At 37.5% G+C, this 26258-nt stretch overlaps 1 protein-coding gene across 1 annotated transcript in view; it reads right to left on the minus strand.

Moving 5' to 3' along the window:
• VAV3 (vav guanine nucleotide exchange factor 3) overlaps positions 1 to 26258 on the minus strand; it is a 353383-nt gene that overhangs the window by 89078 nt on the left and 238047 nt on the right. Inside the window, exons 18-19 of the mRNA XM_039254969.1 lie at positions 25092 to 25117; positions 19191 to 19236 (exon numbers count right to left, since the gene is read on the minus strand). Coding sequence (XP_039110900.1) covers positions 19191 to 19236; positions 25092 to 25117 — 72 coding nt within the window. The remainder of the gene's footprint in view (positions 1 to 19190; positions 19237 to 25091; positions 25118 to 26258) is intronic.

A 26258-nucleotide genomic window follows, 5' to 3' on the forward strand; every position in this document is an offset into this window, starting at 1 on the left:
AGGCAGCCTTGCTCTGGAATTTATGCACATTAAGTTTCACAAAAGCATTAGAAGCAAGACACATGGGAGCTAGCAGCTGGTAGCACTGCCTCTGTTCTAATGGGACAAGATGTTTAAAAGCAGAACAAACAAGAGCACAGCATCGCCACCGGCCTCAGGAGTCTGGAGCCTGGGTCCCGTTTCTGCAGGTTTCAGCTTGCCCTCCACACCCGCCCAGACCCAGCATCCTGAAGACAGTGGCGCTGACGAGAATAGCCATCGTTTATTAAGCATGTAGAAGGAGCCAGACATCATGCTAATGCTCTACGAATACACTGGCTCAGTTAATCTACACACAGAAATTCTGGAAGGTACATACCGATATTATGCTATTCAACAGAAGGCAGACTGAGGCAAAAGAGGTCACCCAGCTTCCCAAGGGTGCACTGCTAACTGGCAGAGCTAAGCACGGAGTTGGACAACACCAATGACAATGACTAATTTTTTAACCAGTTATATTTTCTGGCCTCCCACATACTGAACTCAGTATCATGTGGGACAACAATGCAGGAAATAAAATCCAACAAGGCCTCCACACATCTGCCTAGAAGATGAGATACAATTTTTATGTAAAAGAGTATAAACAGATTATAAGGAATATTACTGTAATTGAGAACTGTGACCCTTGACTGATGATAGTTTATGTTAGGATCCAGACATGGTCAACAAGATGGAATAACATAGTCATCTTCTACAAATTATTTAAAATGCCAAGATCATGCTCAAACCCTATTTTCTCCACAAATCCTAATGAAGATATTAAGGGAAAAGACAGTATTTATAAAGAATAAACAGAAGCAGCATTTATTACATTTATTTGGGGGTCATTTCCTGATATTTTCCTATGATCTTATTACCTAATCATATTAAAATCAAAGCAAAGACACACTAATGAAAGATCTAGAATGCTGTAGGAAATGAACTTCCTTTCTTGCCCAGAAATGGGAGTGACCCAAGGTTGGCAGGGACCTGAGAGGCCATCTCTGTGCCTCTTTGCCCCACTAAGGTCCTTCAGAGAAGCTCCTGATGGACTGTCCAGTCACTTCAGGTGGGCCTCTTTCACCTGGGGTACAGACATTCAGTCACACAATAGCAATGCCCGCCTGCCTAGAAGCTCTTACATCAAGGTCACATTCTTTCCTCCTAAGATTAGCAATAAGAATGCTTATCCTTCTTTACTCTGACCACAATTATTTCCTTGTATCCTACTCCAGCTCACTTCACCCCTTCCCTGAGCATCTGGCATGATCCACGGCTGAGACCATCCTGGCCACAACAGAAATCTCTTGATAAAATACACTAATTTTTAGTGGATTAACCCCCACCTCCCAGCAAGACTCCTAAATGAGTTAAAAACATCTAAAGCTTTTACTGTTTATGGAAACATACATATAAGATGTTTATTGTATTTTTATATAAAATACATAAAATTTTTATGTGAACTCAGACACATGCCTTAACCTCTCAGGGAAGCTTCCTTGTCTACAAAATGAGCATAATATCTACTCCACAGGTTTTGTTGTGTGAATTAAAAATAAGGGGCACCTGGGTGGCTCAGTCGGTTAAGCATCCAACTTCAGCTCAGGTCATGATCTCACAGTTCGTGGGTTCGAGCCCCGCATCAGGCTCTGTGCTGACAGCTAGGTCAGAGCCCAGAGCCTGTTTCACATTCTATCTCTCTCTCTCTCCCTCTGACCCTCCCCTGCTCATGCTGTCTCTCTCTGACTCTCAAAAATAAATTTAAAAACATTTAAAAAATTTTTTAAATAAAAAAAATAAAGTATATAAAAATTCTAGTACATGGATTAAATAGCACTGTAATATTTATTCCTTGGCTACTTTACCACCATGCTGATGAAACTATAAATCACATCTAAGAATTTAAAGTTGTGACATACAATGAAATGTGTAGCATGAGAGATAAGGAAACCATCACCTTTTCCCTCATTGTAGAGAAAGAAGGAAAAACTAAGAGCAAGGTCCTAGGGTCTATGTGCAGATTGCAAAGGAGGGGAGTGACAATTCAAGAAAGATTTATTGTCAAAGGAATGTAAACAGGTCAGTACGAATTTTTGGCTTATTACTAACTTTGGTTTATATTTTAAAGTGAAACCTACAATGGGACTGGTACACATTACGTGGAATTTTTGGCTTCTAGCTGGCAGTGTCTTATTACAGAAGCATCCCGTAACAATTACTTCCCAAGCTACTTAGCAGAGCAAGTTTCTTTGAATTCTCTTCAACTCTTTTGCAATAAGGGTGTGAGTCTCAAGATTTCAGATGGAGTCTGTGCTGACTATGCAAGGAATATCCCCAAGGGAGAAAGTCAAGCGCTGATAAGAAGGTCAAGAACACCACAAGAAAAAGAGACAGATGGATTAGGCCAGTGTTCTTTAAAACTGAAGACAGAAAATAATTCTTGCCTACACTTTAATTCCACTTCACCTTACAAAAACCTCCTGCTGTGCTACTCTGCTCAACCTCTTCTTTCCAAACTATTTTGACTTTAAAAATGAACTAAGCCTTGCTACGTGTCCATATGATCTCTTCTTTATCCTCTACTACTTTAAGGGGGACGAAAAGAGCTCCCCACCATTGTTGCTGGACCCTACCTCTACCTGTCTCCTGTGATCTTCCAAAGTCTCATGGCTGCATCTTCATCAACAACCTTAGAAATTTTTGTTTTTCTTTCAGTTTTTAATGATGCTTTTAACAGAGGGCATAGAAATGAACAAGGGCACGTCTTCTAAGAGGGACAAGAAATCAACACTTTTCCACAGTGCCTGAAAATTTCACAACAGACCCAGTCTTATCCCCGATACTTGGTAGCAAACAGATTGCAAAGAAAGCAGACAGAAGCCACTTTTTCTTGCACATCAGGATTTTCTTTTCATTTCTTCCTAATTATGATTGTTTGAATTTGTGCATCTGTTTTTTTAACATGCAGCTTATATATATATTTTTTTCGGTTGGCATTGCTTTCATCTATTGGCTCAATGCTGTAATACTCATTAATGTTTCTTATTTGTAAATAATTTTTTTTAATTAGGATATAGAAAAACAGATGCAAAGACAGTTACAAAGAAAATGCAGTGAAATTTCCAGTGAATGGTAACAACTGCATGGCTGGCACTAAAATTCCATCAAAACTACTAATCAAACACATAATTCTAACATTGAGGGGCTAAGATATATGGCAAAATAATGAAGATATCACAACTTGCACTTATTTTTAATTTACTACATGGGTTAGTACGTCATGACCACATTTAGTTTTTTATCCTGATTAGGACATTCTCTCATTTGAGCCAAATGGTCATCCTGTGATACAGGTAAGGTGACTATTTCCATTTTAAAGTTGAGAAACTGAAGCTATTAACTTGCCCAAAGATTTGCACAGAAGCCTGTATTAAAAGCCATAAGAGGTTTTCAAACCTCAGGCCCAGACTACTCCGTCAGAAAGAGTTAAGAATTTTTGTCACTGCCACTTATTCGCCAATTACCCTGTGCCAAGCACTGTGCCTGGGGTGTTCTTCATGTTCTGACCACCTAGTCAGAAAGTTAACAAAACCAGCAATCTGCCTACAGATTTCCCCGATTCAGGGGTCCAAACTCCACCAATACCCTGTATCGCTATATACTTACTATGCACACCCATTCTCAGAGCATGTTAAATTTACATAACATCATCACAAATGAAATAACAGCCAAATTAAAACCTTTTCAAGTAAAGATAAAAAATAGGAAGACGGGTTTTTGGGGGTTTTTTTGCCTTTCAAAAATGTTATTGAAAAAAACTGGCAAGAGATACGAAGTATGTTTGTTCTTGTGCTTCGATGATGATTAATGAACTCCTTTTTGGAGAAGGAAGATCTGCATTTGGCATTAATATTATAAACTTTTCCCATCCAGTAGCTTCTCTTTAGGTGGGAAAAGTGGTTACATAAGGCAGTGATTAATGAGATGCCACAAATGTTGATTTAGTTCCAGATAGGGATTTTTTTTTCTTTCTCTCAAATCTAAATGCTTCACCAAAATTAATTTTAAGTCACACTACAAATATGAGTAAAGTGCCGATTCAAGTTGAAAATGTCTCATATGCTCAACCTGAGTCCATATGCTTTTTTTCCAATTTCCTCCTGTTTTGCTAGAAAAAAACATCCCTGAACAGTCTGAGATTCCAAGAAGGTGTTGCCATTTTGTATTTTCAAAACCATTGGCCCCAGATTCTGTTCTTGGATACTGCTTGAATTTAAATGAAAGATTCGTAACTTTTAAAAATGGGATTCCCCAGAGCACAGCATTCCATTTTTTAAATGGCAAGTTTCTTCCTCTAGGAGTTAAAAAACTATAATATTAGCAATATAATAGGGACTGGTAGTGGAGACATACATGAATATTTTTATTTTCATCCATCTAATCAGTCAATGTGCTCAAACGAACTGAAAGAAGAATTCTCTATCCCAAGAAGGAAAGTTCTGTCCTGGTTTGAAGACATCACATGATTCCTTTGGGTCACTTAAAATGAGTAGGAAGAGGGGCACCTGGGTGGCTCAGTCGGTTAAGGGTCTGAAGTCGGCTCAGGCCATGATCTCACACGGTTTGTGAGTTCAAGCCCCGTGTCAGGCTCTGTGCTAACAGCTCAGAGCCTGGTTCGGATTCTTTGGCTCCCTCTCTCTCTCTGCCCCTCCCCTGCTTGTGCACTCTTTGTCTCTCAAAAATAAGAAAACATTTTAAAAAAATTAAAACAACAACAACAGTAGGAAGCTACAAGCAAAACTACTGGTATCTGGTCAGGCACAGGCATGCTCCCCGAACACATCTTCAGGGGGGATGGCCAGGTAGGAAACTGAATTTGTTATTCCATCTGCTTATAACTCGATCCCCAAGGAAAGACTACTTATTCAACACTTCATGTTTTCATGGCACCATATAAAACTTTCTAAATGAGAGCTCTAAAATACAGAATTTCCACACTGCTTTGAAAATAAGGAATATCTACAGCATCTTTCAAATAAAGCTGAAATTTGAAATTTTCTTACTTTAATGAAAAATTATTTAAACCCAAAATCTTTTAAAATAGTAAGGCTAGTCACAGGCCCAGAAGCTGCTGTGTAAATTAACACGACAAGAGATTTGGAAAAAGAAGGAGGATGTACATTTACAAAGGAAAAGAGAGCAATGGAAGGTGGGAGGTACTCTGAACTCAAATAAAACACAAAATATTTTTTCCTACTGCTTCCAAAAAGGCTGGGGAGAAGGAATCTTAGTTTCTCATGGTTTAAAAACAAAAAAGTTTGATTATCTCAACATTAAATACTTGCATTTGCTTCAAATGCTGTCTAAACAGACATTTTTTACAGTAGATTCTGCACAAGATGCTCTGAGAAGTATATACATATTCATATACATAATAAAGCACAAAACAAAAGGTAAAAAATATAACATGGCTGTTAAGCAACATATAATAAAAGGGTAAATTGAAATTTTGTAAAGTGTTGTACTGTGAATCCTTAAAACATTTTGATGTTTATTTTGGAACTGCTCACAGAATTTTAATCTATGACTTAAATAAGAATAAGTGACATAGGTTAAATGCTACATAAATTAAACAATAAGACTAGAAGTATTTAACAGAATTCAGAAAGGAAGAACTTTCCGAGCACAAAAGCAGCAAAAAAAAAAAAAAAAGGATTCCATAAAAATAATTTTGACAGCAAGCAAATGTCAAAACTTTATATAAAAATAACATAAGCCAGAAAATTCAAGGTTGACATCATTAATAGAGTCTTAAAAATAATTTATAAAAGCACTAAGTCCTGAGTAGAAAAATGGATAAGGTATAAACAGAAAATTCACAGAAGAACAAAACAACACACATAGCCAATAAACATTAAAAAGGACCTTTATCACTAGTAATCATGTACCATAATTCATATTATAATATCAGCTACAATCCTATAAATAGTAATATGCTATTCCTTTCTCATCAAATGATTTAAAGTAAAAAGAAAAATACAATGTCAGTAAGCACAGGGTAAGACACAGTCTTGTATGTCAGTAATGGCGGGGATATAATTCAATGTCAAGTTTCTAAAGGCAATTTGGCAACATTTATATCCTGAGTATAGGAGTTCATTAAGTTTTGACCCAGAAATTATACTTCTATGACTCCATTCTTAAATAGTAATAATCAACCATATGGACAAATATATTCATGCATAAATGCTCTTTATATAGTATTTATAAAACTGAAAATTAGGAAGACTATTGTCCAACAAGAAATACTTCTAAAACCACATGATATTTTTAAGACTATTTAATGACTCAGTACACCCTTCAAGGTATGGCTAGGATGATCTTTTCAACCAATCTTAGAAGACCATGTCCTCCACTTGTGGGGATGAGCACTGAGTGTTATGTGGAAACTAATTTGACAATAAACTATTTGTTAAAAAAAAAAAAAAAAAAAAAAAAAAAGAAGACCATGTCCTCTAGCTAAAAGGCTCACTCTGCTCTTCAGGATAAAGTCAAATTTCTTGATGCGGAAATAAGGACCTTTACCTGTTCTTCTCATGGTACAGTTCTCCCTTTTAAGCCCTAGCCATTCTGTGCTTCCACCAACTCAAGGCCTTTGCTGCAGCTGTTCCCTCTTCCTGCAACCTTCCTGTCTCCATTCATACTCTGTCAATCCCCTATTCATACCCCTTCAGTTCACACATCATTTCCTGATGTCCACACAACTAAACTACGCACCCCTCTTAAGCATAGCCTCTGTATTACCCTGATGTCAAATCTTACCTTTGCTCCATGACATTGCTGTGTTAGGGAAAACACCTCTTCTTTATCCCTATAAATTCAACATTATGCCTGCATATGTATCAAACCGCTGAATGAACAAATATGCTCATGACAGTAAGTTAAGTGATAAAAGCAGAATACCATATTGAAACTACAGGCCTTTTATAAACATATGGTTACACACCAAGAAAATAAAAGTACTGGGAAAAATGTGTAACAAAACAACAACATAAAGGTGATTATCTGAGGGAGGGAATTCTAGGCAATTGACCCAGGAAATTTTCCTATACTTCCTCATATTTTCTGAATTTCTTAAAATTGTTCAAAATGCAACACTCTATCAGAGAAGATCAAGTGTTTTTTGTTTTTTTTTTAAGTCTGTGCTGCCTCACCTTTAAATTCAGACAACTAATGAAAACTACATATATAAAAAGCGTGAGATACCATACATGAAGAATACCTGGACAACATATACCTATTGTATTTCTGTCACCAACTACAGCTACCCAAAAGGCAATAATACTCCAAAATAATACAAATGCAGTTTTCTAGAAATGCACGATATTAAAAAGTACACATTCATTTAAATAATTAACTCCTTAAAATGGCTTTTTAAAAAAAAGTCAACTGAACTCAAGTTTAATACTTAGACTGCCGGAAATTATTCTTTCCATTTCAAAACTGTTAAGCAGAGTGAGTTCCACCCAGCATGTTTCAGTGCCAGTGTCTACAGTTGTTTGTTTCAGAACCTCTAATTAGCTGCCTTATCTTCTGCTAGAGATTCTTCTGGTGCTAAGTTTTAATCATCCAAATTAATTGAAATACTGTAGCAATTTCAGATTAACAGTTTCAAAATTAACAATGCATAAAATAAAATCACCCATAAATCTGCTTTGTAACAGCAACCACTAATGAACTCTGCAAAACAGACCCAATTGCACTGCTAATTTTCCACTGTACTATACAGCTGAACTCCAGGAACTAAGCTCTCCTCCATGTGAAAGTTGGCATAAAGTAGGGGCCACAGAGGAGCTCTAGAAGAGCGAGGTCTCTGGAGCCAAACTTGGCAATTAAGTCCTGGTATCAGCCAGGTGCTGCGTGACCTTGGGTAAATTACTTGAACCTCTCAGAGCTGAGGTTGCCTCCGCTGAAAAACAGCAGTATCTGAGTTTGTGGCAGACACGCTCTAAGAGGAAACCCAACAATCCCTGCTGATTAATAAATAATCCCTGCTGAACACCAGCAATACTCCCTGATAGTCAAATACTTGTTAACCCCCTCCCCCAAATGTAGGCAGGACCTATGACTTGCCTCAGGCTAAAAAAGTAGGGGATAGGATGTCATTTCCATAATTATGTTACATATGATTTGAAATTCCATCTTGTTACAAGACTCCATCGCCTTCTTAGCTTGCACACTTTGATCAACCAAATGGCCATGTTGGGGAGGCCCCTGTGGCTAAGAACTGAGGATAGCCTTTGGCCAACAGCAAGCTAGGAACTGAGGACCTAATTCAGCCAAAAAGGAACTGAATCTTGCCAACAAGTACTTAGGCAAGCTCGGAAGTAGATCTTTCCCAGTAATCCTTCAGATGAGACACAGCCCTAAAACTCTAAGTGAGGGTTTGTGAGAAACCATGTAGCAGGGGACCCAGCTAACTCATGCCCAGACTTCTGACCGACAGAAACCCCGAGGTAATAAATATGTACTGCTTTAAGCTGCTGAATTTACAGCAACATGTTAGATAGCAATGGAAAATTAATGCAGGAGTGTATAAATATTAGTAATAACCATCACCACCACCATCATTTACAAAGCACTTACTATGTGCTAAATTTCATTAATAAATTCTCTATTAGATCATATAATCTTCACAATGGCAGTAGGAAGTCTGCTGCTATTTGCCCCATTTTAGAGAGGATAAATCAGATGGACTTGCCCAAGACTGTACAACAGGTAAGTAGGGGAGCAGGTTACAAGACCAGATGTATGTCACTGCAGGGCCCTTGGCCTAAACCACTGTGCAGGGCTGGTTCCAATGACGAAAAATGTTGATGTAGGTCAAAATACCTAATACAGACAGAAGTAGGAAGATTCTTCCTTCCCTTTCCTTCCTCATTGTTTCTTTATTGCCACAGAGGCAGGCTGTGGCTAACTTAATGCCTCAGGGGCTGCATTCTCCCAGCTCTCCACCACTCCCACCCTTATCCTTCCAAGGGGTAAGCTTCCTTTCCTCCCATGTGCCTCCATGGGAAACGCCGTGTTAGGTCCCATTTCCTCAGTTCTCTAACCTAATGCACCAATCGATGCTAATATCTGAGTAAATAATGGTGGAGTGAAGGGATTACCTTCTTCTAGAAACATTGTACCTGCATCCAAAGGAGAATATCAAATGAATATTTTAGATACAGTGACCCATGGTTACAAGAAGCTATCGGGAAATAAGAAAGCTTGTTTTCTTTATATCCCTGCAAGTTAAAGCTATGAGTAGGGATGAGACTTTGATGCGACTCCCCACTTCCCATTTCAGGTACATCCCTCCAGATTTACCTGTTTTTATATAAGACAACAATAAGAAGAGTGTACAAATGTTAAAAGGACAGAGTAGGAGAAGCAGAAAACCCAGCCATGGTATGCCCAAGGAGATAAATGTCTGAAACTCGTTGTACACAATGACAGATGTACTGGGACACCTCAGAGAGCAGGCTCAGTTCCACACCACCACGATAAAGCAAGCATTGCGAGAGAGACCAGTGAATTTCTGGTTTCCCAATGTATATGAAAGTTCTGCTTAAACTATACCGCAGTCTATTCAGTGTGCAATAGCATTATGTCTAAACAAATCTACATACCTTAATTTTAGAAAATCTTATTGCTAAAAAAATGCTAACCATCATCTGAGCCCTTATCAAGTTATCATCCTTTTGCTGTCCAAGGATCTTGCCTTGATATTGATGGCTGCTGAGTGGTCAGGATGGTGGCTACTGAAGGCTGGGGCAATTTCTTCAACTAACACAACAATAAAGTTTGCCTCATTGATCGACTCTTCCTTTCACAAACAATTTTGATGCTGTTTGATAAGGAGTCAATCTTCTCAAACCTTTGTACTGCTTTATCAGCTAAGTTTATGTGATATTCTAAATCCTTTGTAATCATTTTAACATTCTTCATCAGGAATAGATTCCATCTCAAGAAAACACTTTCTTTGATCTTTCATCAGAAGTAGCTCCTCATCTCTTCATGTTTGACCATGAAATTGCAGCAATTCACTCACATGTTCAGGGTCTACTTCTACTTCTCATTCTCTTGCTGTTTCCACTACCTCTGCAGTTACTTACTCAAGTCTGGAACCCCTCAGACTCATCCATGAAGACTGAAATAAACTTCTTCCAATTTCCTGTTAATGTTGATATTTTTATCTCTTCCCATGAATCATGAATGTTCTTAATAGAATCTAGAATGGTGAACTCCTTTCCAGAAAGTTTTCAATTTACTTTGCCCAGATACATCAGAGGAATCCCTATCACTATCTATGTATTTCTTCAATAGTAAGGCCTAAAAGTCAAAATTACTCCTTGACCCAGGAGCTGCAGAATGGAGGTTGTGTTAGCATGCACAGAAATGACATGAATCTTGTCATACATTTCCATCAGAACTCTTACATGACCAGGTGCATTGTCAATGAGCAGTAAAATTATGAAAGGAATTCTTTTGTCTGAGCAGGAGGTCTCTCAACAGTGGGCTTAAAATATTTAGTAAATCGTGGCACCTGGGTGGCTCAGTCAGTTAAGTGTCAGACTTCAGCTCAGGTCACGATCTCAATGCTTGGGCTCTGTGCTGACAGCTCAGAGCCTGAAGCCTGCTTTGGATTCTGTGTCTCCCTCTCTCACTGCCCCTCCCCTGCTTGCATTCTCTCTCTTTCAAAAATAAATTTTATTTTTTATAACATTTTTAAATATTTTATTTACTTCTGAGAGACAGAGACACACACACAGCATGAGCAGGGGAGGGTCAGAGAGAGAGGGAGATACAGAATCCGAAGCAGGCTCCAGGCTCTGAGCTAGCTGTTAGCACAGAGCCTGACCCCGGGCTTGAACCCAAGAACTATGAGATCATGACCTGGGCTGAAGTCGGACGCTTAACCGACTGAGCCACCCAGGTGCCCTCAAAAATAAATTTTAAAAAACTTAAAGAAAATATTCAGTAAACCATCTTGTAAAACACATATGTTGTCATCGAGGCTCTGTTGTTTTCTTGACAGAGCCCAGACAGAAAATTTAGCCTAATTCTTAAGGACCCTAGGATTTTTGGAATGGTAAATGAACATTAGCTTCAATTTAAAGTTATCAGTTGCCTTCACTCCTAACAAGCAAGTCAGGCTGACCTTTGAAGCTCTGCAACTAGGCATTGACTTTTTTTTTTTTTTTTTTGCTAGTTATGAAAGTCCTAGATGGCATCTTCCAATAGAAGCCTATTTCATCTACGTTGAAAATCTATTTGTTGTTGTATCTATCTTCATTCACTTTCTTAGCTAGATCTTCTGGATGACTTGCTACATCTCCTACATCAGCACTTGCTGCCTCGCCTTGCTCTTTGATGTTATGGAGATGACTTCTTTCCTTAAATCTCATAAACCAATCTCTGCTAGCTTTCAACTTCTGCAGCTTCTTCACCTCTCTATTGAAGAGATGAGGGTTAGGGAGAGTTAAGGTCTTGCTCTGGATTAGGGAGAGTGGTGGTTGGTTTGATCTTCTAATCCAGACCACTAAAACTTTATCTGGATCAGCAATAAGCTTGTTTCACTTTCTTATTATTCATGTGTTCACTGCTGCAGCATTTTTAATGCCCTTCAAGAACTTTTCCTTTACGTCACGTGTCCAACTAGTGCAAAAGGTCTAGCTTTTGACCTATCTAGGCTTTCCACATGCCTTCCTCTCTAAGATTAATCATTTCTTGCTTTCGATTTAAAGTACGTATGACTCTTCCTTAGAGGCTACCATAGGGTTGTTACTTGGCCTGACTGCTATATTGTTTTGTCTCAGGGAATAGGGAGGGCAGAGTAGAGGGAGAGCAAGGGTCAGTGGAGCAGTCAGAAATAGACACAACATTAATCAATCAAGTTTGCTGTCTTTTATTTTTAATTTATTTAAGTTTATTTATTTTGAGAGAGAGGGAGGGAGGGAGGGAGGAAAGGGGGGAGTGGCAAAGGAAGAGGGAGAGAGAGAATCCCAAGCAGGTTCTGCTGACAGCACAGAGCCTGACACAGGCCTCGATCCCACGAACCATGAGATTATGACCTAAGCCAAAATTGAGTCAGACGCTTAACCAACTGAGCTACCCCAGGTGCCCCAAGCTATGGTCTTTTATAAGCATGGATTATGATACCCCAAAACAACTCTAATATCGACATCAAAAACCACTGACCACAGATCACCACAACAAATGCAATAACAATGAAAAAAATTTAAATATTGCAAGAATTACCACAACGTGACCCACAGACACGAAGTGAGCAAATGCTGTTGGAAAAATGGCGCCAAAGGACTTGCTCAATGAAGAGCTGCCACAAACCATGAAGTGAAAAGAACAGTATCTGGGCAGAGCAATAAAGCAAAGCACAATAAAAACCAAGGTATGCCCATACATTAAAGCCTGCTCAAACTCAACTTCTCCTTTTCCTCTCCCCAATTCTTTCATAAACATAGCCCTTCTTTCTTACTGAAAACAAATTTCATGTGGAAATCATCTTTTTTTTTGTTTTCCTAGTTTGCAATGTGTGTCACTTGACAAACAAAACCATACTGAGTGCTAATGAACTAAGCTGACCCAAACCTAATAACAGACAGCTAACTTTAAGCATCTGTAGTTTTGCCAAAATAAAAATAAAATAAACATCTGTAGTTCCACATAAATAGACTTTTCTTGATGTACTTGTCAGATATTTTGTCTCCTTGTCTATGTCCTGTGGTTTACATGGATTCTCCTTCATTTGCCCTCTAGGTCAACTATACCATGTATAACCTACATGGTAAATTTTCGTGGTTCATCATATGCCATATAGTACTACTGCTTGACATGTTATTTTTGCACATCTTCTCTTTCTGACCAAACTCCAAGTTTCTCAAAGATGGATAAACTTCCACCTATTTCTAATATCTATGTAGAAAAGAATGAATTCCAAAAGAAAAATTATCTTTAGGAAACAACTGTTAATGATGAACATAAGCTCTTTTCCTTCAAATTAAAATTTTAAAACTCAACTTGAATATACAAAAAGACATATTTGCCAATATGTGTCATTTTGATAGAAATTCCACACACTGCCCTCCAATATTTTAACTCACTTGCTTATCATCCTATTTGTATATAGAACTACTATATAATTACAAACAATTGTGATATTAATGATTATTTAATCGACACCCTGTTTCTTGATATCAGTTGGATATTACTTGTATCAATATTGTTATTTGAAGCCTATAGTTTTGACTCAATTGGTTCCTTCCATTTGCCTTATTTCAGACTAAAGCAAGGTTACTTGGTTCTCAGAGGACAATGACCCGCAAGAAATTTCTCAATGTTTTGTTTTTTTGATTTTGTTTTTCCCATACTTAGCCTTATACAGCACATTCTTTTTCTTTGAAAATGGAATAATATTTTATTACCAGGGCCATAGATATCGCAAAGGAAGTCTAGGCCATCCTGACCTTCCAAGCAAGGAATACTTTGAAAGCAGCTCACCACGTTCAAGACTTCTTTTTTAGAATATTTTTTCTAAGTATTTAATACATTATTTCCTGAAGACATGATTACTGTAACAGAAATTATAAATTACGGGGCCCCTGGGTGGCTCAGCCGGTTGAGTGTCCAACTTCAGCTCAAGCTATGATCTCATGACTCGTGAGTTCGAGCCCCACATCAGGCTCTGTGCTGACAACTGAGAACCTGGAGCCTGCTTCGGATTCTGTGTCTCCCTCTCTCTGCTCCTCCCCGCTCACGCTCTCTTTCTCTCTCTCTCTCTCTCTCTCTCAAAATAAACAAACATTTAAAAAAATGTTTTTAAAGGCATTATAAATTAGAAGTGCAAAATGACCCAGAGGTAGGTACTATATATATTTTTCCAAATGTTTTGTTGTTTCAATAATTATATTATTAATACTGTGTTTCCCACTTAAAGCATTTTTGTGTTTGTCTTCAAATACTCATCCCGCCATGGTTCCTATGCTGGAAGTACCTGAGCAGTGGAAAAAACTGGCTTGGCAAGGTGTCCACAAGCCTGGCAGCCAACAGCAATAGTGACCCTCTGTGAGCTTGCCATGAGATGCTAAGGAAAAAAAAAATCCTCCCCAAACCAAAAATAGATGTGAACACAGGACTATGATGTACATTACAGAAATCTGTCATCAATTGTAAAGGGAATGAGAAAGGTGCAAGGCAATCAATTGCCTTAGTGCAAAACTAGTCTTATCGTCTATAATTTAATAGAAGCTTGAGAACAAATCAACTATTTTAAAAACCAGAGCAGGCCTCCAGCACTCATTCACAGCTTGGATTTCTCATTTCTGTGCAATGAATCTTAATCACTGTGTTCTATTGTCCCAGCTTTTTCAAGTTCATTCTTTCAATGTGAAATATATTTTTACACATTTACAATTATGCTCCCAATATTTAGATTAGTATTTATGCTTGATGAGAAATTAGTTTTAAGGGTGACAGAAAAGACAGGAGTAGGTCTGACTGATTAACATGGAAATATCATAATCTATGGATGCTTTATTTATTATAGACAAAAGCTCATTTTACTAAAGCCTTCAAAAACATACATTTGTCTCCAGAATAAAAAAGGAAAAATGTACTTTTAGGTAAGTGATTTTTTAAAATCCTGGGCTGCTATTTTTCTCATTAATGTTTTCTAGTTGGAAACTAAAAATACAAAATTTCCCTACAGAGCAAATTGACATTATGTTTAGAAGCCAATCTAAAAGAAACCAATCAATTCTGTTCAGATTTGGAAGGAGTTCATCAATTGTTTGAAATTAAAACATTAAGGAAAGCTGTACTGTTATAATTCAATACAACAAACCAGTGTAACAAAATTATTTATATAAATAAAAACATATAAAGACAACACAGCCTTAAAGCAATATGAGCCCACCTGAGCTTCTCTAATTCCATTTGTTTCTTTGCACATACCACATCACTAGATTTGTTACATGTTTATCAGGCTGGTTACTCTTTTTATGATACGATAGCATAGTGAAATCAGTATAAAATAGTATATAATATTAAAGTATTTTCACATGCATATTTGTATTTCATATGAATATATTTATGCAATTAAGACTTTGTGCCTATATCTATTCCTTCTTTAGGCAGACTATAAATTCCTTATTTTAAAAAAAGGGACATGTTTTATAATTAATGATATTGCTGATGCTTATTGTGATATAGGAAGCTGGAAATGAAAGAAAGATTTCTTGAAGTCCTTTCTTCATACAGGAATAAATAGGGATGCCATTACATATCAATCCTACCCACCTGAAAGAGAAAGTGACCATCTCTGAAGGTATCTCTGCTAAGAAACTGTAGGACATCTCCTCAGTGACTAAGACAATGTTTCCGAGCCACATGTTTCTCTTTGTAACCAAAAGTTACAACAAGCATATGAAAACCACAGTTTTATCATTTAACCATTATCTGTTTATTTACTATTCAAGGTTATCATGAATCACATAGGTAACTTATGATCAGAAAGACAATGAGCTACCTAAATATTTGCCATTTACTCTTTAGGCAGCACAACCCAGAACAATGGCCTGTTTTTGTTTTTGTTTTTTTTTTAAAGCCAGTGACTGTGGACTTAAGTACAAGATGCTAAGAGCTGCAAATAAGACAAGAACATGGGCTTGATAGAAAATAACACATGTCCTGGTATACAGACTTGCCACATGCAAACTAAAATAAATCTTGCATCTTTCATACTTAGAAGGAAATTTTTAAAGCTCAGTATTAAAATTTAATTGGTAACTTTGACCTTGAGTGCCACTTTTAGTGATAAATATTACACCAGTGCTCAGATTTTGAGATTTATGATCTCATGTTCTTGAAAAAGGCCTAGCACCTCCGTGTTCCTGAAATAATTGATCTGTCTCTTACAAGTGTTATTTTCCCGAAACCAACATCTGTCTTAGGAAGAAAAGTACAAACTGATGAAAATACCTACTATATTTAAGATATACAAAAGAGCTACCACAATTTGCATCTAACACATTACTATATTTGTAAAAGCAGTCAAGATCATAAATTGATAATTTTCTTAGCACACAATAGAAGACAAGAAAAAATAAACTGCAAAGCCATTTGCAAATATCTTCTATAAAGATTAACCACAATTATTAATAAAGAGTGAATGTTTTATATGTGCTAACAATACACAATGCAAACTTAGAGCTCACATTTTTCTTGGTTAGAACAGAACCCCACAAATGTGTTCTCAACTTGGGAGGTTTTTCCTTCTTTTGTTTCTTTAATTCCATCACAAACACTATTCTAACTTCACCAAAAAACTCTCAACCACCACTGCTGATTGTTTCTCTTCTTAAAGATACACAAAATATCATGGAACCCATCAGATCAGCAAGGAATATCTGCAAACCTGAAAACAACTATGTTTATGTAACTTCTAGCTTCAATGGAAACTCAACATAAAATTCTGAGTCTGTTTGCAAAGAAATAACTGGCAAATATTATGGATTCTTCTACACATGAAAAAATATCTGATATTAAGTTCCTTGCTCTACCACAAAGTAATTATTATAATAATTGCCACCCCTTATTATTTACTACATACTTGGAGCTGTTATAAAGTGCTTTATGCCTATTAACTCATGTAACACTTATTACTCATGCGCACACCTCTGTACGGTAGGTACCATTATTAGTATCCTTTTAATGAGGAAATGACAGCAGAGAGAGGGGAAGAAATTGCCACGGGTCAACAGCAAGTGAGCATCTAAGTTGAGTCCCCAGCCCAGTCACTGTGCCTCAGAGCCATGCTTCTTACCCCCAGATTATTCAATGCCGCATTACTATATGTGTCCACTGGGTAAGCAAGAGGAAGCAAGAGAGCCGGTGCATGCAGAAAAGGCATACAACAATTCATTTATTCACTTAACAAACACTTCTTAGGCACCTACTACCCATACAACTATGCATTAAGTTCCTTTCCAAAATGAGAGGTCTACAGTTAATCAGTCTTTTCTACAAGCCACCCTACGTGAGGCCCTGGAAAATACTAGGTGTATTTGCACTCAGAGATGTCAACTAAATTAGCTAGAAGAGATGAAAAGAATTCCCATGGTAAAAGCACTAACAGCAAATTATGCCCCTTGCAAGCAGCTTGTCCATACTGCCTCAATTTTACAGATTTCTTATTTAAACGTCTTGGAGTGAATGTAAAAACTGTGAAAATATGCTAAGTTATAGTCACATGAGGACCAACTCAGTGCAGGGCAGTGATCAAGGAAGGGTTAACTTTGAACGAAAACGCTTGCAACTTGCCAAAAGAAAGAAGCAAAGACTCAAAAGACAACCAACTCTGCACACATAACAGCCTCACACCAAAAGACACCTATAGGGAGAAACAGCTGTTATCACATTAGCATCTACAACAAGCAAGATCATCAACTATTTGTTTTTTTGTTTTGTTTTTTTGTTGTTTTCTCCCCCCAAAAATTTAGGGAAAGGAGAACATGCTCATATATATTTACCATACCTAATGGAAAACTCTATGATATACAATATATGTGTGTGTAGGTGTGTGTGTGTGTGTGTGTGTGTATGTATATATATATATGTTTTTTTCCTTACAAACATATCGGACCACTTCTCTTGTATTTTTAAGTTTATTCCTCACAAAGTTCTAACATTTGGACAATTAGGAATACCAGAACCGTTGTACATATAAAAGCCATTAACTTGAGGATACACTATTATATTACTTGTTCACTTTGTTATACTTACCATCTGTGAATTCACTCTACCTCTCTTTAAACAATTTAAGGGCTCCTAAAAATTCGGCTATGAGGTCAATTGTTAATAGTCAAATGCGTTCCTACTGACACACTACAGAAATGCATTTCCCTGGAAGAAAACGGATTAAATGAAAATGTCCACAGAAGAAAGAGAAAATATTTTAAAAATAACATTTGTAAAGGTTAGATCATTTTGTGAAACAAAAATAAATTACACCTCACACAAAATAAGAAGAAAAAAAAATCTTTTCACAGCCATGCACTCCTACTAAACAGAACAGAAGAAGTCACTTCAAAATATTATTGTAGAAACCTCTGTGATGGGAAAGTGTGAACTATTAAAATAAACCAGAACCCCCATTCTTTAATGGCCCCAATTTTGTTGTGTAGTTAAAAGATTTAAACTGATGTCAGGATATGAGTGAGGCAATTTCTAGCCAGAGGCAACAAAGCTCCTATAAATCTTTTCCAACAGCTCATAAACTGGCATGGCTACCGTAGGGTGTGGTTTCAGTTAAAAGCCAGAATGCTTTGAAAGCTCAGCTTTACAATGAGGTGAACACTGTTTATGATGAGAAAACAAAACACATAATACAGATTATTTTCCAGCAGGGTCACTTCATGTCCCACCTGATTTATTATCAAATTCATCTATTTGGAATCCTTTAGCCATGAACACCCTGCACCCACAAAAATATGACTATTTACATAACAAATCTTGAGTAATTCAACTGAGGAAGGCATGGTTTAATGGGTGGAAAAATAATTATACTAATATACTGGTAGACAAACCTCAAGATGTTAAAATAGAAAACTGGATGCTCTCTGCAGACACATAATTGGTCTCCAAGGAGGATACGTGTTGCCCAAGTCCTTAAATTCATTCTTCCATTATAAGATAGTATAGATGAAGGATGAAAAAAACCTATTTTCCCAAATGGGGAGGGTATCAACATGGTATAGGTTATGGACTCCCTCCACCCCCTTAGAAAATGCTAATTTTTAAATGCTAGCTTTTTGGATGATTTTCTTTCCACATTTGGGAAGGAGAAGGGGAGGATGTTGGATATATTGGCATTAACCAGGAAGCCTGAGGCTGTTCAGCAAGTAAACAGCGGTTCTGCTGGTTACTAGTCACGTGACCCAGGAAGCATGGTCAGGTCAATGATTTACACATGAGACTGGCGCCTCCTGGTCACATACCCAACTGCCGGGAACAAAGGCCAACAATCTGTCTGACCTTCTACAGCAATTCCCATATACTTTCATAATCACTTAACTGAAGTCATGATTACAGACCAGTAATCACAAACACACCTGGATCCACCTGTCTCGGGTTTCTTCGGAGTCCATTGGTCCGTTTCTGTGCAGAAAAGTGAAATAGAGCAAAACAAAGATTTTGCATTAGTAAAATTATATTAAGACGTGATACTTTGGAAGGCCAATAAATGTTGCACTGTTTCCATTTAAAAGTATGACTGAATTTGATCAAAGTATGTGGTTTTATACTTTTTGCAGTTTGACCTTTTTGTTTCTCTAACAAGTCTTCCACTTGAACATCTATAATTGATGCTGCTGATATAACACCATCGAAAAGAAGTATCTTTTCATTTGCCATCTCTGGGTATTATGGTCCCCCCAAATTTTTTTTTTTTGGAATTCATGATGAACACAGGAATTGTTAGAACAAAGACCAAGTAGCTATTCTTGGTTGGAAAATACTCTCAGCAAAGACGGGCAATATCCAAAACTCTAACTCAGCTATTTTTGAGGCCCGAAAGGCCAGAGACTAGAGAAGATATGCAACCTCAAAACCAAGATCTGAAGTTCTGACTTAACATTTAACTGAGAATGGGGTTTCAAATATGGTCACTTGTATCTCAATACTTTAAGAAACAAAACAGGCATGCAGCTTGTGAACCATGAAAGTACATTTTTATCATTAAAGCCATACAAAAAATTGTGCATTACAAAAATGATAACTAAGATGCAAAACAAATTTAAATGTTTGAAAATCCATGGTTATGTGTTCCATTTCACAAAGATTTAAATTCATTCCCACCTAATAAGTATAGTAAACTGACTAATTAATAAGGACTTGATTATTACTTTTTATTATACAGCTGGATGAAATGCTGAGTCTGTAACGACCACATAACTTAGATTTTTACAAAAGCAATTTTCTCTGTGTGTGTTGGGGTTTTTCCCTGTGTGTGGAGACTTGGTTTCATTCAGAGCACACTTGGCTTTGCTAAGCACATATTAGCCAGGGATTTTTCTTAGGGTCCCTTCTTACTGTTTTCATTCACAGTTAAATGGGTGAAAAAGTGTATTAAAGCCTTCCTAATGGCCTCAAAGCCCATCTAGCAGACTTTCAGGATTCTCAAGGTGGGAGCAAAGTGAAGAAATTTTTACAATTTTTGTTTTTAACCCAACTACTTTCAAAATGGATTTGTAAAAGCCCAGTATGATCATTAAAAATGGCGTTGAACCTGTGTTGAGCAAGATGGGTAACTGCACTGGAAAAACTAGTATAAAGAGAGCCATTATAAGTGAGAAGAAAATGTCACTCTGGGCTTCTTGGTAGCCAAGGCATAAAAAGGGGAAGTGTGAGAATCAAAGATTCATAGCTGATAATTCGAAAGAAAGCTGCTTTCAATGAAAATCTCTTTTCTCCTTGATATGTTACAACGTTTTGTAGAGCACTCTCTATAAAGGACAATGACCACAGCTGAAAATATTTTCAACAGGAAAATATATAATGATAGATAACTTGTTGCTACTTACTTCCTACATATCCCTTCACCTTCTTAATGTAAAGGTTGTCTTTCTGTGTTCTTACACCTTATACTATCAAAATGCTGGAGTCAAGAAAGGACTAAAACCTTAGGGCCTTATCCTGGAATCCCCAAACTAGTACCATTTAAAAATTATAGACTTAAAATGTGGAAAAGAGCACTTAGGTTCAAGACCAATGCTATACTACCTTGAAGTGAGGATTGAAGTAGAGAACAATTTGCAACAACACAGATGGACCTGGAGGGTACAGTACTAAGTGCCGTAAGTCAGAGAAAGATAAATACCATGATTTCTTTCATATGTGGAATTTAAAAGCAAAAATGAGCAAAGAAAAAAAGGAGAAAATAAACAAATAGACTCCTAAGTACAGAGAACAAACTGGTGGCTGCCAGAGGAGAGGGGGGTGGCTAAAATAGGTAAAGAAGATTAGGAGTACATTTCTGTAGCGAACACTGAATAACGTACAGGACTGCTGAACTGTTGCACTGTGCACCTGAAACTGATATAACACCATAGGGAAAAAAATAGAAAAGGGAGACTGGGTGGCTCAGTCAGTTAAGTGTCTGACTCTTAATTTTGGCTCAGGTCATGCACTGACAGTATGGAGCCTGCTTGGGATCCTCTCTCCTTCTCTTTCTGCCCCTTCCCTGCTTGTGGGTGCACTCTATCAAAATAAAAAAGAAAAAGAAAAAAAAAAGAAAAAGAAAAAAAGAGACAGAGACAGAGGAACACGGTACAATTATTAAGACTATGGATTCTAGAATCAGACTGCCTGAGTTCAAATTCAGATCCTGTCAGTTGGCACCTGCTGCTGGACTGTGAGCATCTCTGTGCCTCAGGTTTCTCACCTATGAAATGGGGATAATAACAGCACCTACTTCACAGCATCTGTAGTGAGAAGTAAATGAGTCAGGTGAAATGCCTGGAACAGTTCTGGCCACACAGCAAGTGACAACTTTACTACTATTATTATCATCATCACTACTATTAACTTCATGGTGTTTTTGACTGTTTACATGCACATAAATTAGAAACTATTTTTCTAAACTTATTGCCCTGCTGCTTATGTTTTAGGTTTTTCCTCCTGAAAATCAGTGGCCCTGAAAACAAATTTTTCTATAGGAAGCATGAGTGGAATTACGATTTGCTGTATTAAAAAAAACAGTATTTCAGCTAGTTAGACCAAATGCCTTTGGAGATTTATTTTACTTTAAAAGGAACTAGGGGTGCCTGGATGGCTCAGTCAGTTAAGCATCTGACTTCAGCTCAGGTCATGATCTCGCGGTTCATGGGTTCAAGCCCCACGTTGGGCTCTGTGCTGATAGGTCAGAGCCCGGAGCCTGCTTCGGATTCTGTGCCCTCCTCTCTCTCTGCCCCTTGCTAGTTCACACTCTCTGTCTCTGTGTCTCTCTCAAAAATAAAGATTAAAAAAAATTTTTAAGCACCTGAAAAGTATTTTACATTGTAAAAAATTTTGTAAATATTTAGCAGACCCTATTTAAACAATTTTAAAATGCTAATTTCAGGGGCGCCTGGGTGGCTTAGTCGGTTAAGCGTCCGACTTTCGCTTAGGTCATGATCTTGCGGTTCGTGGGTTCGAGCCCCGCGTCGGGCTCTGTGCTGACTGCCAGCTCAGAGCCTGGAGCCTGTTTCAGAGTCTGTATCTCCCTCTCTCTCTGACCCTCCCCTGCTCACGCTGTCTCTCTCTCTCTCTCTCTCTCCTAGAAATAAATAAAAATATAAAAATAATAAAAATAAAATGCTAATTTCAATGGTCATTCTGTCATATTCCATCCCCCATACTCCCCTCCCCCACCTATATTCTCAAAAGCCTGGGACAGAGCTTTTGTCCTCCGCAGGGAGAGGAGAGAAAACAGGAGTGCACACCCAGCAGCAATCCCTGGGAGCTGTCAAGTGCAGCCCCGTGAGATCAGGAGAAATGGTGTTAGAACTTTCTCAATCTTCTTTGATCAAACTAGAAAGGGGCATGGGAGGGAACAACCCACCAGCCTAACTTTAGCAGCTCTTGAGTTATTTCTTGCTTCATTACCTATTACCTTGTCTTTCTCTAAAAGAAATATTTTTATCATCCAAGAATCTCTTCTTGCCCCTTGGGATAAGCTTAATTCTCTGTTGATTTTATCAATAAAATAAGCAAAAGTTTCATTTGCTATGGAAGTGACTTTGGTTCCTCTGTCTTAAAGGTAAAAAAAAAAAAAAAAGTAAGGAACGGATTTAAAGTGCAAGTGTGTTAAATAGACAGGTAATGATAATCTTACTTCCCACAGCTAGAGGCAGCTTCTGAAGGTCCACCCCAGAATAGACCACGGGATGATCATGCCAGGTGTGGTCATGAAGGCCTATAGATCCCGTGGCTATTGAAAACTGACCTACCTTAAGAATAAAGTGTAAAATTAAAATTTAAAAGGTCACAATCATAGCTACTGAAAGGGGAACAGAATAGGACTACAAACCGGTATATGGAGAGAAAGATATTCAAGAGAGGGGGCAAGAACAGATGACAGAGCTTACAAAAGGGTTTTATTATTTACTACCGGGAAGACTCCTGAACATCATACCAAGCACCTGCATTAGAGAATTAAACCACCTTCCAGTCTTCGTGGGGAAGCATAAAGTGAAAGATGCTTCTTAACGTTCTTTTGCTATCCTTCTCCTTAAACCAAATTAAGGTCTCCAAACGGATTGGGTAGTATAAGAGCTTACTATAATTATGCATCCAAAATAAAGATTAGCAGAATCACACATTAAATAAAAATTGTACTTTTTGTAGTCAATAGTTTAGCAAGTGGCAAAACCACTGATGCTGCATTAAAAGTCAACATGAAAATTAATTTATTTCATAATAGGCCTCCATGTAATTTTTTAAAAAGGATAAAATGCCTGGAGAGAATTATTTAGTATCATGTGAAAATTATTAACCACTTCTTATTGGCACACTTTCTGTAAATACACCCACTTCACATTACTTAAGTGAAATCATCTTCTTTGAAAGAAAAATAATACATGTATCTAATAGGGTAAATGTAAAGTAATACTTTGTTAAAGTTCAGAGTTCAGTCTCAATAATCTAAAGAAGCGTGAGAGTAACAGAAAGCAGGCTTCTTTCCAAGATTTTCACTGGCAGCATCCTTACAGTTCTGATGCAACATCTGACCTGACAACAGTGAAATAAACTTCACATTAATTAATTTTAGCCCTAGAAAAACTTGCATGAACTATTTTTAAGATAGTCCTTGATCTAGATTCTAGACTCTATAATTCTTAACTGAAACACTGAAGAAGTGCCTAAGAGCATCCCCATAGCACACTCTTGATGCCCTGTATGGGCAAGTTATGCCCTTATGCAAAAGAGCAGCAGAAATAATTACTTATTTGATCTTACTGTACTTTTCATTATTTTTAACCAATACGAACGCCAGCCTATTAAAAAATATGATACCACTCTTAATGATACAGAATTATTATGTTAAAATAATTTTGTATAGAACGTATTTTCATCATTCTTTTACTCTGAAATTCTCAAATTATTATACTTTTGATTCACATAACCAACCACATACATTTTATAGTTAAATTTTCTCTGTGATATTTTTGGGAGGTCAAATGAGAAATCTGCTACTTTTGGTTAAAGGCCAAGGCAATGGTTGTCTGGAATCTGTCATCTTTCCCATTCTTTCATATATTTTTTTTAAAAATAGCTTTATTCCGAGAGGTGACAAGGATCACCTAACTCTAAGCCATTAGACCTCAGACTGTGTTAAGCTGAGAGGAAATGCTATCAGATCTTGCTTTGATCAATAAAACATGATACAAATCATGTTTGTGCTCAAATAGACAACTACTAGAGACACGAAACCATACTCTGGGATGAATAGTGTTAGAACTTTTCAGGACTAGCAAACGTTGGGCAGCAATGTGATGTTTCATGACAGGGACACATCTACCAGCTCCCTGGGGTGAGGGCCACCTTCCTTCTGTACCCGTAGGATCAAAGATATTTATTCCAAAGAAATTAATGTAGATGCATTAAGTTCTACAAACCTCAGGGTTTTGAGGAATTCTGCGGGAAATTAGGGAAAAGTATCCCGATATTAGGGCCACACATTGCTACAATATTTGAAATTTACCTGAATAAGTACCTAAGTGTGATGTTCCATATCACACACATTCTTTGATTAAACATTCACATTTTCCCTCTACCTAAGATCTTCAGACGGTGACTGAGAATTCCTCTGATTTAACCTATGCATTCCATTCATAAGCACCTGGTTGCTCCAGCTCTGTTTCTATCCACTTTAAGACCCCACATTTAGCATTTTAAAAAGCTCAAGCCTGCTTAGGTTAGCAAACAACCTGAAAAGCAAAAGTTATATAAAAAATGTTAAATGTTAATCTTACCTCTGGTGGTTTGAGCGTCCCTTGTTCTGAAACAAATGTAAAAATTGGCATTGTCAGTGTAAAGTTATTTTGTTTGGTTAGCAACCTTAGCTCATTCTCTGCAGCTTCGTAAAACACTGCTGCTTTGTTTCCCTAACTGGTACTTGTAATATATTTCCAGGGTCCCTCAGGCTGGGCTAGTAATTGTTTTGCAACCCAGGTTCTCTTGCCTTATTGGCTTGTCAGGAAAGTGACTCACAGTTCTAAATGACTTCTAGGTTATGCTTAACTTTTTCAATTGTTGATTAAGCAATGCCAACCCAACCACATAAAGCTCCTTGAAAAGGAGGCTTGCACTACATTTACATGCATGAGAAAAAGCTAGGTGGGAACCTTTCTTTCAACATGCCTAGTTTTAAGTCTGAACGCACTGTTACAAAGGTATTTCATTGGGCATAACAGTTATGAATTTAACACTGTACAAAGCTGAATATGAATTTTTTTCATTAAGCGGCTATAACTCTTATTTTTTTTTAATTTGGGGGGAAATAAGGTTTACTTTAAAGACGGAAATAAAAAGTGGACAGGATTTGACTCCACTGCTAATTTTCCTTTCGTCCTTAAGTTTCCTTGTCTGTAAATGAAACAATTTGCTCATTACATTTTAGTTCTTGAAAATGACTACCAGGTGAGTACAGTGGTAGAAGGGTAAAGGGTTTCTCTGAAAGTTAAGGCAACACACTGCACGCAGACACCTGGTGAATATTTATGCTTCCTTTCTCCATACCCAGGAGCACCTACACCCATTATTGCTTTTCCAGGCTGTGATGGAAAACACCACATTGTTTTCTGCCTATGCCTGACTTTTCCCATCCAAAATGATCCTCTAAAGAGGGATCTGAGAAAAGAAGAAACTGAGGGAAACATCAGAAAAGAAAGAGCAGGCCTAAATGAGAGCGCTGTAAACTGTTTCAGTAAGAAGATCCAAGAAGTCCCACAAGCTGAGTTCAAGGGGAAAATTCCAACCTGAACACCTGACTAGCTGCCACAGATTGCTTTACACAGGAAGCTGCCTGGGGCATGGAGCAGAAGGTTGTTTGTTTTGTTTTATAAAGACTACTCCTGATTAATGCAAATGGAAGACTCATGACCAAAGTCACCTTTCCATAGAAAAGTTAAGTCTGCACT

The sequence above is a fragment of the Hyaena hyaena genome, unplaced genomic scaffold, assembly GCF_003009895.1.
Source record: "Hyaena hyaena isolate Hyena2069 unplaced genomic scaffold, ASM300989v1 scaffold_504, whole genome shotgun sequence".
Taxonomy (NCBI): domain Eukaryota; kingdom Metazoa; phylum Chordata; class Mammalia; order Carnivora; family Hyaenidae; genus Hyaena; species Hyaena hyaena.